This window comes from Callospermophilus lateralis, chromosome X (assembly GCF_048772815.1).
Source record: "Callospermophilus lateralis isolate mCalLat2 chromosome X, mCalLat2.hap1, whole genome shotgun sequence".
Taxonomy (NCBI): Eukaryota; Metazoa; Chordata; class Mammalia; order Rodentia; family Sciuridae; genus Callospermophilus; species Callospermophilus lateralis.
The window spans coordinates 52,723,336-52,734,629 of NC_135325.1; the positions used below are offsets into that span (position 1 = coordinate 52,723,336).

The following is an 11,294-nucleotide window of genomic DNA, read 5'->3' on the forward strand; positions in this document are numbered from 1 at the left end:
AGAAAGGAAACAAGGTGAATGGACTTGCTTTTCCAAATATCAAGAGTTTATTATAGCATCCAGTGATAAAGACTGTAGTATTTGTGTGCTGCTCTTTGTCTCTTAAGGTTTTATGTACTGGAGACTTTATATGTAGTGTGGCAGTATTGAGATGGTGGAATCTTTAAAAGTTGAGACCTAGTGTGAATTAGGTCATTGTTGGTGCTGCTTTCAGGAAGGATTATTGTTTTTCTTGAAGACTGAGTTAGTTCTCACCAGAGTAGTTTATTATGCAGTGATGCAACCTCATGCAAATTTGCCCTCTTCTGCACATGATTATTTCCCTTTCCACTTCTCTGCCATGTTATGACTCGTCCAAGGGGCCTCCACCAGAGCCAAGCAGATGCTGGTACAATGCTCTTGAATTTACAAGACTGTGAGCTAAATAAACCTCTTTTCTTTATTTATTCAAAATTTATTTTTTCTTTTATTTATTCAAAAAAATCCAGCATTGGGCTGGGGGTGTGGCTCAGTGGTAGAGTACTCGCCTAGCACATGCAAGGCCCTGGGTTTGATCCTCAGCACCACATAAAAATAAATAAATAAATAAAGGTATGATGTCCAACTACAACTAAAAAATAAATATTTTTAAAAAATCAACCTCAGTTATTTCATTATAGTGACATAAACTGGATTAGTGACCAACAGAAGACAACAAATCTTTCTAAAACCACCTTGCATGTATGCAGACACTTTAATTATAACAAAGGTGAAAATGTAGAGAAGTAGAGAAAAATCCTTATTTATATGGAAAGAAGTGGAGCTTGATTTCTACGTCTCATCATACACAAAAATTGGTCCTAGGTGGATTATAGCTCTGAATTTGAGTGGCAAAAGGAGGATAAAGCTTCTAGAGGATAATACAGGAGACTGAGTATGTGTACATGATTTCAAGTTAGAAATATATTTCTTAAATAAAACAAAAACAACAAACCCTAACCACAAAAAAATACTGAAAAACATTGACAATTAAAATTAAAGACTTTCGTTCATCAAAGTATACCACAAAGAAAGATAAGCCACAGATTTGGAAATGGTTTGGCAACATAAAAAATACAAAAATGGTTCTTAGCCAGGCCATATAAAGAATTCCTACAAATCTATAAGAAACTATAAGAAATGGGCAGACAACTTGACAGAAAAACAAGCAAAAAAAATTATACACACACTTCATAGAACATATTCAAAGGAATAACAAAAATATAAAAAAGAGCACACCCTCAGTAGTCTTCTGAGAAATGTCAATTAAAATCATGAGATATTACTACAAATCCACTTGCCAGAATGGCTATGATTAAAAGGAACAATAATACCAAGTGTAAATAAAGATGTAGAACAATAGGAATTCATATACATTGCTGAAGAAATTATACATTGTCAAGCCTTTAGAAAGACTCTAGTTATCAATAATGTCAAAAATATGCATTCCCTATGATCCCACAATCCTCATCCTAGGTATATACCCAACAAAAATTCAAATACATGTAACCAAAGAGCAAGTACAATAATATTCATGACAACATTATTTACAATTTCAAACTAGAATCAATCCATATACTCATTATTAAGGAATATATAAACCATGATAAATTCAAACAAGGGAAAATATAAATGTATAAAAATACAAATTAAAAACTACAGCTGCATGCTACATGAATGGATATCACAAATTTAGTGTTGATCAAAAAATGTTAGAGCCAGAAGAATACATAATGTTTGATTTCATTTATATAAAGTTCAAAATGGATAAGACTATGATGTTAGAAGTCAGAATAATCATTAACTTTGGAAAGTGAGGATAATACTGGGATAGGTATGGGGAAAATGAGAGATTATGGGATGCTACTAATATTCTATTTCTTGATCTGTATCAGTAACACCATGTTCACCGTGTAATAATTCATCAATCTCTACAATTATGATGTGTGCACTTTTCTGTATGTATGTTATGCTTCAATATGAAAGTAAAGAAAAGGAAAGGTTTTAAACTTGCAAAGGAAAATAAATGAAGAGCTAAGTGCTAGGAATTTATAGAGGAGTCAGATAAAGACAGTCCTCTAGGAGGGTTGTCCTGTAGGCAAAGCAATTGGTTTCTCTTGGTAATATTCTTGGGAATTAAGTGACTTCAGAAGTTCTGTAGTATAAAGAGATTTTCTCCATAGGTAGTTACAGATAAATTATAGATCATATTTTCACAAGATCTAAGAGAAAAAGAGAAAGAAATGAGACCTGAAAGCAAATAAAACATCAAACAATATATTACAGAAAGCTTTTTGCACCACCTTAGAGGAAGGTGTGAAAATGGGAAATGAACACATGGTTGGGGCTCTTCTCTATTTTACTTTCTAACTATTTTAGAAACCAGTGAAATATTACCATTGGAACTACTTACTCAACTAAGCATAGCTGACAGTTCATAGGTTTAGCAAGACCTGAGGAAAAGAGGCCTATTTTATAAAAAGAAAATGTCTTTGTTTTACATAAACATCCCCAAAGTTCCAAAATAATATTCAAATTAACAAGTATTTGAGTGTCTGAACTGTAACTAGCACTGAAAAGGCATTGTGGAAAAAGACAAAAAAGAAGATAGATTTCTGAGGAGTTCCAATGTAAAGACACATTTTTTATTAAAAACAATAGCAATAACAACTAGAGAATGATCCCAAGATAGAATATAGCAAATGGCTTACAGGAGTAAATAAAGTTAAAGAATCAAAAAATAATATGGGTATAATGAAGCCAGCTGATCAAGAACTTTGAATGTCACACTGAAAACTCTGGACTTAAACCCATAGAAAACCACTTCATCTGGATCACACATCTCTAAAATAATTTGTGGGCTCATTCATTATGTTCACCTTGAATCACCTACTTAATTTCTTTTTCTTTTGTTTGTTTTTATTTGTTTTGCTTTTTGTACTAGGGATTGAATGCAGAAGCACTTAAATACTGAGCTACATCCCCAGCCTTCTTTTTTTATTCTGAGATAAGGTATAAGTTACTGAGGGTCTTACTAAATTGCTAAGTCTGGCTAAAAATTTGTGATCCTCCTGACTCAGCCTCCCGAGTTATTGGGATTATAGGAGCATGCCACCATGCCTGGCACACCTAGTTATTTTCGTGATCAATCAGCCTTAACATAAGTATATCAAATCTGGATATACTAATGATTTATCTAGTTATACCAACAAATGTTTTGTAGAATGTTAAGGTTGACTTTTATGACATCACCTCAGGTAATTAGGAAACAAATCTCAAATACTGAATAAGTACTGAATAAAGTACTGAATAAGTTCTTATAGTTTTAACCATAGTTTACACTATCACTTGGGGCAATGAGTTGAATGAGATACTACCTTTAATTATCTCCCTCCTAAAATAATTTCCTGGCATTAAAAGATATCTAACACTAATTTTGTATCTGGCACATCAGACTTTCTATTTACTGAATTGGATTATTAAATTACACCAACATGTTAACCATACTCATCTCTTACTTGATTTGGAAGACTTTGATCATTTCTCTCTCCAGATGAAAAACAACAACTAGGATACACCTCCATCTTTTTGATCAACTTAATTTGGTTTCTGGGGACTCTTATCAGATGTTAAGTTTTTCTTGAGGAATAGCTACCAAACTTTTCTGTCTGGTTATAGGTGAAAATTCACTTTTGATCTTTTACATGGAAAAGATAAGGGTTGTGTTTTGTTGTTGTTGACTCACTTTCTGAGGCTGCCCACTACATTCTTGACCCCTGAGTAGCACAATCACAACTGGACCAACTACTCTGTAGAATGAGCCAGTGATGTATTATTTATTTTTTATATTGTTTATTGTCTGATTCAGATACTAATAAGATGTCTCTAGCCCTTAAGATTACCTCCACCAAGTATCCAAATAAATCTATAGCTACTCAGCTGCTCCAGCTACAGGAGACAATTATGATTCCAAAAAGTCTGAGGTGACTCTCTCACTTTTTATCATCAGTAACCATACCCTTACTTGGAAGACTTTCTTAATATTTTCCTTGGAGAAACTTTGTTGTTCTCGCTACTTTGTATCCTTTTAAAACTAGATACTGTCTTCCTTCTGTATCTAGTTTTAAAAGCTTTTAAATCAAGTTATGACATTTACAGTGGTTTCTATGATCCATTTTTTGAGTCATAACTGACAGTCTAGAGCCCATCATCTCCTAAGCATGGATAGGTTTACTTTTGCCTAACTGCAATGACCTTATGCAATGAAGTCCCTCAGACTGTTCTGCTCACTAGATCTTGTGAATGATATTCCTGCCATTTATTCTTGTCAGCTTGCCTTCATTCCTTGCAGATAAACTGGTGAGAAACCTGAATACATTGCCCATTGGAGGATGCATAGTTTTATCTTTCTTCCTCTCTATCCAAGAGTTGCTGTAATAGCAGCTGTTTGGGTTGAAAAACTAAAATATAAAAATATGACCTACGTGGCCAAATCCCACAAGGCTGTTTACTTCCTTATTTATGAATCAGAATCTGTCAGCACAACTTAGAATTTTGACTGTCAGCAGATACTGCAATTAAATGTCCCTGCAAAGCCAGCAGAGGGTGCACCAGGGCACTAGAACTTTTACCCAGGATGTAGTAGTACTAATTTAATAGTCAATCAACTTTTCCTTTATTTATTTATTCATGCATTTATTTATCATATACTAAACCAATATCCTCTAAAGACACTGAAATTGGATCTGAGCTGGAATCCTTCCAGAGTATACTCTTAAGTCTCCTGAAAGTGAAGATTAGTATGAATAAGGACTACAGGGTTAAACTTAGTCTGGTCAAAATGTAGGTAGAGTAAAACAAAATGACACAAATCTGTGCCCTCTGCTTTGTAAAAATTCTATTATGGAGCTCCACCCTATTCCCTCTCTCTGCCAAAAAAAAAAAAAACTCAGTACGTAGAATGCTACATGGGAATGGGCACTAAACTGCAAATTAGGAGAGCAACTCCATCCTAGTTTTGACTCTAGCTATGTGATCTCGGGCAAGTCACTTTCCTCTTAGAGCCTATGTTCTTCAAGGGAATCAAATAAAATGGACTTAGGTGGCCCCTCACAACTCTTAAGAACCTCCAATTCAAAATTGATGTCAACAAACCTAGAGAGCCAGTATCCTTGCTTCTACTGTTCAGAAAGATGAAAACAGTAAAGGACACAAGACAGAAAGTTTTGTTTTAAACCTAGACAAAATTATTTTAGTGCTACCCAAATGGCAGGCAACTAAAATGTCATTGCAAACCTGTGAGAGTCTCATGCCATCACAGAAGCCCTAGAGTACAGCTGTCTACTAATCCTCAGTCTATAAACATGGCTCTGTCCATCCTGAATGCCAAAAAGTCTTGGCCACCATTTGACTAAGAAAGATGAATTCCTTCATCTTTTCCCAGAATATCAATGTTCAGCTGCTAAGTATTTCTATTGGGCATGGAGAAGGGGGTAAATAAAGGAACCAGAATTCTGGCTAACTATCATTTACCTAAAAGTTTCAAGTATGAGAAGCATGTCTGCTGATTCTTTTTTTGATAAGCTGTTATATAAGTTGGAGTGTGCTAGCAAGACATTTTAAGGCTCAGGGCAAGTTTACAAGGCATATTGTAAAAAAGAAAAATGACAGTCACAACATCACAGTAAGGATCATGAATGTGATGCCACTATCATACAACTTTGGATGGAAAGACAAAGTAGCACAAATAAGGTTTAAGAATTGTGACAATGATTCTGGATATAGTAGTAGGTATAGAAGGCTGAGGTCCCTCAACTTGAGGAACTTATTTGCACAACTTGCTCTCTTCTCCAAGAAGTACAAATTCACTGTTTTCCTTTAACCAGCTCCAAAGGATCACTGGATGTTTCTTCTAAGTTTCACACGTAAGACAAAATATGGCAATCAAGATAATACTTATATTAACTGCACTAAATTTACTTGAATAAAGAGCTAGGAGAAAGTAGAAACGAAACACCAAAGTTAATGGTATGCTAATAGAGGCACAAACATCATAAAAATTGAAAAAAAAAAAAAACCTGCACTTGGGAGACTACTCCTGAGTTCCATTGGTAGATTCCTGTTCTTAAGCTAGCAGTAACGAAAGCGCTTCCCTCCCACCTTCCAAAACGCAACACCCCCATCCAAATAATAAAAAATAAGTCAGAACCGGCATGCAAAGGGTGAGTTTTATTTCCATAGATTTTTTAAACTGCTGTTCAGAAGTTGTCTAGCAAGACGGCATATTTCTACCAGAATTCCTCAGGGGCGCTGATCCTCACTAGAACGCCGAGGACAATCAGTTTCAAATTGCAGGTAAGTGTGAACAAGCCCACGTTCTGGTCAGCGCACAAGGACCCCGCGCTGAAAGTGTGGTTAAAAGTTGTTTCAACGGGCGTGGAGCAGTTATTTCAGCTGTTTACAACTCCAACTCCAAAGTAGAGTTTGCTAGTGCTGGCATCAACTCTGGTCGCGAAAAAACAAGCACCGCGGGCAGAGAATCTCAGCAAGAGCAGAAGGGCCAAGCTGCTCGCCGTTAGTCGGCTAGGGGGGCAGCGCGGGCACCTCCTCGCCGAGCCCGGGCGGGAGCGTCGCCAACTTTTCCCAAGGCAGCACATAGCCCCGGGCGGCGGGCGCAGGCTAGAGTTTCCAAGTCAAGGGGACCTGAGAGAGACTGAGCGAGCTGAGCCAGCGACCCAGGACAGACAACCTGCCCTGGACAACCTCTCTCCGGCTCTTCTGCCCCCTCCCTGGTCCTGCCCTCTAACTTGGTTCCAAGTGGCAGAGTACCCTCCGGGCCTTGCGGTGGAGGGCCCCCGCCCTACTCACCAGGGAAGGGGGCCTCCACCGTCACCGCCGCCCCTACTAGGTGACTCACCTGGTGCCGGTCCTGGGAGTCAGGGGCAAGTGTGGTTTCTCCCGGTTCCAACGGCTGCTGTTGAGGTGACTGGTGCCCAAAGTGGCGGGTGATGGGACCGTCAGGGTCCAGGCCACCGGGGCTGCTCAGGGTGCCAGAGGTGCCAGAGGTGCCCGGGCCGCCAAGGCGGGACTCAGCTCCCCGTTCCCGCCGCAACTCTGACCGCAACTCTAGGTAGCAGCACAACGTCAGCAGGTGGAGGGCCAGCGAGAGGCCAAAGAAACCCAGGAAGAGCCGGCAGCTGTTCCCTTCGCCAGCCCGGGCAGGGGCCCCGCGACAGCCGCAGCCTGGGTTCCCCCGCTCCCGTGGCGCTGCCGCAGGCAGGGGTTCCCTGCGCTCTACCTCAGGGTAGCCCATGGCCTCCGGAGACACCCACTCTCTGAGGCCCGGGAGCCGCTGCGTCTGCCTCTGCCGTTCACAACCCCTGACAGGCGACTACTGTCCTGCCATCGGCTGGGGGCTGCAGGGACCCGTGCCTGCGCGACGGTGGCTGGGCGGGACGGAACAGGGAGCAGCCGCATGTGCAGCTCCACTCCGAGGGGTGGGAAAGGGAGGAGGAGGGGCGGGAGAGAGGGGCGGCTCCGCCCGCCGAGGGAATGAGGGAGGAGGTCCCGGTCGACCCCGCCCCATCCCTCAAGGGGCTGCCAGGACGCCCAACCACTGAGCCCGCCAAGCCTCGGCGCCCCGCCCCTTGCCGTTCTACCCGGGCCTCTGGCCGCAGGGCGGGGCCTGGGGGCGTGAGAGTTCGCCTCTCCCTGAGGGCCCCACCCAGCTCTTCCCGCTTGCCCCGTACCAGTTGGTGACTCCTGCTGTCGTTCATCTCTGGACTCCGCCCCGGTTTAACCCTTTAGCGCCAGTAGGGGGGAGGGAAGGGGGGCTGAGAAGAATTTGGGAACCTTGGAAAGAAGGTACAGCAAAGAAAAGGGGGCAGGAACTAGCATTAATAGAAATGTTTGCAATTAACTGCAGTTGTTAATAACATCATCCAGTACTTATCTGTTGCTTTCAATCTTCAAAGCGTTTAACAGACGTTAAACTAATTAAAACAGTTCTGGGTTTGGAATGAAACTATGCCTGCGTGTTTGCAATCCAATGGCTCGCCAGAAGGAAAGGAGACCTAGGAGCCTGGGAGCCAAAGGGACTGGGAATCAAGCAGCTTCCCTCCTGGAGTGTGTTTGGGGGCTCCATCTAAGTCATGGAGAAGGCTACTTGTGCCAAGTGGAACTGAAGTGATATTGGTCTTTGAAAGGCAAAAACTGCCTCTGAGGATTTCTTGATACAACAATTAATTTAACAAATATATATTGATCCCTTTCACAAAGCAGAAGGTGCTGCATGAGAAAATCCACAGTCAGAATAGTTTCTCCTCTTCCACTACTGGGGAACTTTTAAGTGGAGAACATGTGTCTTCAAGGAGCAAATGGGGAAACTGAGGAGGACAGTAAGGTGGATTTTTACAAGGGTGGTCCACAGAATGGCCAGACACTATTGGCATCTCTATTTGCAGGCAACTGTTCTGGCCTCTCCACCCCTCCCATCCTTCCCCTGGAGTACTCCCTGGGGGAAGTTCAACAAGTCAGCCAAATGTTCCAGATGTACACTGCTGCAACTGCAGCATCTTCAACAGCTGCACCAATCAGAAACGGGTTCAGAGGGAAAAAAAAAGTGGCAAATGTCAGAACAATAGACCCTGAAATGAAGGATGGAAAGGATTATTTAAGTCAAGAGTCACAATTGACAAGAGTTACTAGTCTCAGATTTTAGAGAGCTAAATGATTGTAGCAGAGGAATCATGCATGGTGTTTTAGCTGCTATGTGCTCTCATTCGTATTTTATTGAGGAATGAATAATTAGCAATTTTATTGACTTGAAGCAGACATCCTAAGTGCTATCAAGGAGGTTTAGTGATGCCCTGGAGCACTTATGGGTAGGCCTAAGATCTAGGCTGATGAGAGAGAAGAAAAATATAGAGGGTAATAGAAAAGAAGACAAAAGAAAAGAACCAAAACAAAACCAAAGCATGCAGCGAGAAGGTCAGTACAGAGAGCACAGAGGTCATAAGCCTTAAACAGTTTAGCCACAGACAACTTTTCTTCCCTACCCTTTGTGAATTGTCTCAGTGCTTCAAAAACATCTTTTTGTCCTCTCTTTAACCTTAATCCATGAAATAGAAAGTTTACAAACAATATCATCATCATAATACAGATAAGGGGAAAGGAAGACTTTTAACAGCTGCTCTCAAGTCCTGCTTGTCCAGACCAGGAATTCTAGATACTAGAAAAACTGCAAGGCTGATTTACCTTAATTGTCACAGTCCAGGATTATTGGAAAGGATGTTAGACCAGAATCAGGTATCCTAGCTCTGCCACTAGTTTGCTGGGTCTTTCTTAGCAAGTCACCATGCTTTTGGGAGGGCCTTAGTTTCTCCAAATGAAAAATGAAGAGTTTGAACAGCTATTAAATTGTATTTTATCTGTCTCATCACTGCCTATGACGACTTTGTTACATACTTGGTTTAAAGAGGCCACCCCTTCTTCTTTCATAATGAAAGGGGAACAAATGACATCCATCTTCTGGTGGTAGTGGTGGTGGTAATGATGTTCAGGGGCCATACTGGTCTCACCTTACCATGTTCTACCAGGCTTTTAACAGCTTGACTGAGACCCTAGTTTGCACTGTTGCCCTCAAAGCCTTGGGAATTAATTGCATCTGACCTGAGACCTCACTTTGGTGCCCCACTGAAAGAACATTTGACTTGATCTGCAATAGAAATAGTTCAGTGGAACAATCCAGTGAGGTTTTTATATAGTTTTTCTTTTTTCCTCTGCCTTTTTTTTTTTTTTTTTTGTGAGAGGGCGGACTGCCAGGGATCAAACTCAGGACCTTGTGCATGCTAGGCAAGTAGTCTACTACTGAGATACATCCCCAGACAATGGTTATTCTTTTAAGTGTTTAGGTGTCTTAAAGTGTTGCCTCAATTACCTTCTATATTTCCACAAGCCTTATCCCCTACAACACAGGTCTCATAATGACAGCCTACAGGCCACATGTAGCAAACGGACATGTTGTATTTGGTGCAATATTGGCTAAAGGTTTGAACTTAAAAAACTACCTGGACATGGTGGTGCACACCTGTAATCCCTTGGACTTTGGAGGCTGAGGCAGAGGATTGAAAATTTGAATCCAGCCTCAACAACTTAGTGAGGCCCTGTCTCAAAATAAAAACTAAAAATGCCAGGAGTGTAGATCAGTGGTTAAGCACTCCTGGGTTCAATCCCCAGTACACACACACAAAAAAATCAGTTGTCAACATTTAGAAATCTGGAGATTTCACATTTTTTAAAATATAGATTCCTGCTTTTCTATTTAAAAACAAAACAAAAGACTTGCTAACACTGGATCCACATTAGCCATATGGCTACGTTTAGCTAGAACTGCCCCCTTAGACAAACATGAGCAATCAAGTTCCACACAGCCATTCCTATCTTTTATCTCTGGTCTCCAGTACTGTCCTTATTACTCATTTACTTTACCTGTCTGACACCATGTACTACAGGAGACAAAATATCAACTCCTAAACACACCTATAATCTGCCTCTCCAGCATTGTCTTCAACCATCCTACGAAGAAATCATGCTCCCATAAAACTAAATTTGTTGTTACTTCTTATGCTTCAGCACATTTGCATAACTAGTTCCTTTACCTAAATGCCCCCACCTTAGAAACCTGATAAATTCTTCATGAATCAACTCACATGTTTTTTAATATGGCACTATAACTCAGTCCAAATAGATTTTTCTTTTATGCAGTCATTGCACCCTAAATATGATTCAATGATACCAGTTACCACATCATATTTTGAATGTTTCACATGGTTTTCTCTCCACTAAACTGTGATCCCCCTACCCCCATTTTTAAAGGAAATACTGGGGATTGAACCCAGGGACACTTTACCACTGAGCTACATCTCTAGCACTTTTTATTTTTTATTTTGAGACAGTACTTCACTAAGTTGATGAGGCTGGCCTTAAACATGTGATCCTCCTGCCTCAACCTCCTGAGCAGCTGAGATTATAGGTAAGCACCATCACAATCAGCAACAGAGAGTGTCTTGATGGTAAAAAAAAAAAAAGAAGAAAAAAGATTTTTCCATTATGGTATTCCCAGGGCCTAGCATAGCATCTGCCACATAGTAGGCACCAGAATTGTTTATCAGATGAATAGGGCATGAAGTTGGACACAGTGGCTTAGACTACCTAGAATTCCAAAACAAGAATTGAATCAAAGGATGCCTGTCAGTACCACTTATGAAGCACCTCCT

The 11,294-nt window shown here is 40.7% G+C and overlaps 1 protein-coding gene across 8 annotated transcripts in view; it reads right to left on the minus strand.

The window, feature by feature from the left end:
• The window catches only part of Eda (ectodysplasin A), a 332,917-nt gene extending 325,587 nt beyond the window's left edge, over nt 1-7,330 (minus strand). For all 8 annotated transcript variants that reach the window (XM_077106621.1, XM_077106617.1, XM_077106619.1 and 5 more), the window contains exon 1: nt 6,935-7,330. In XM_077106621.1, the coding sequence (XP_076962736.1) occupies nt 6,935-7,330 (396 nt within the window). The remainder of the gene's footprint in view (nt 1-6,934) is intronic.
• Nucleotides 7,331-11,294: the final 3,964 nt, after the last annotated feature.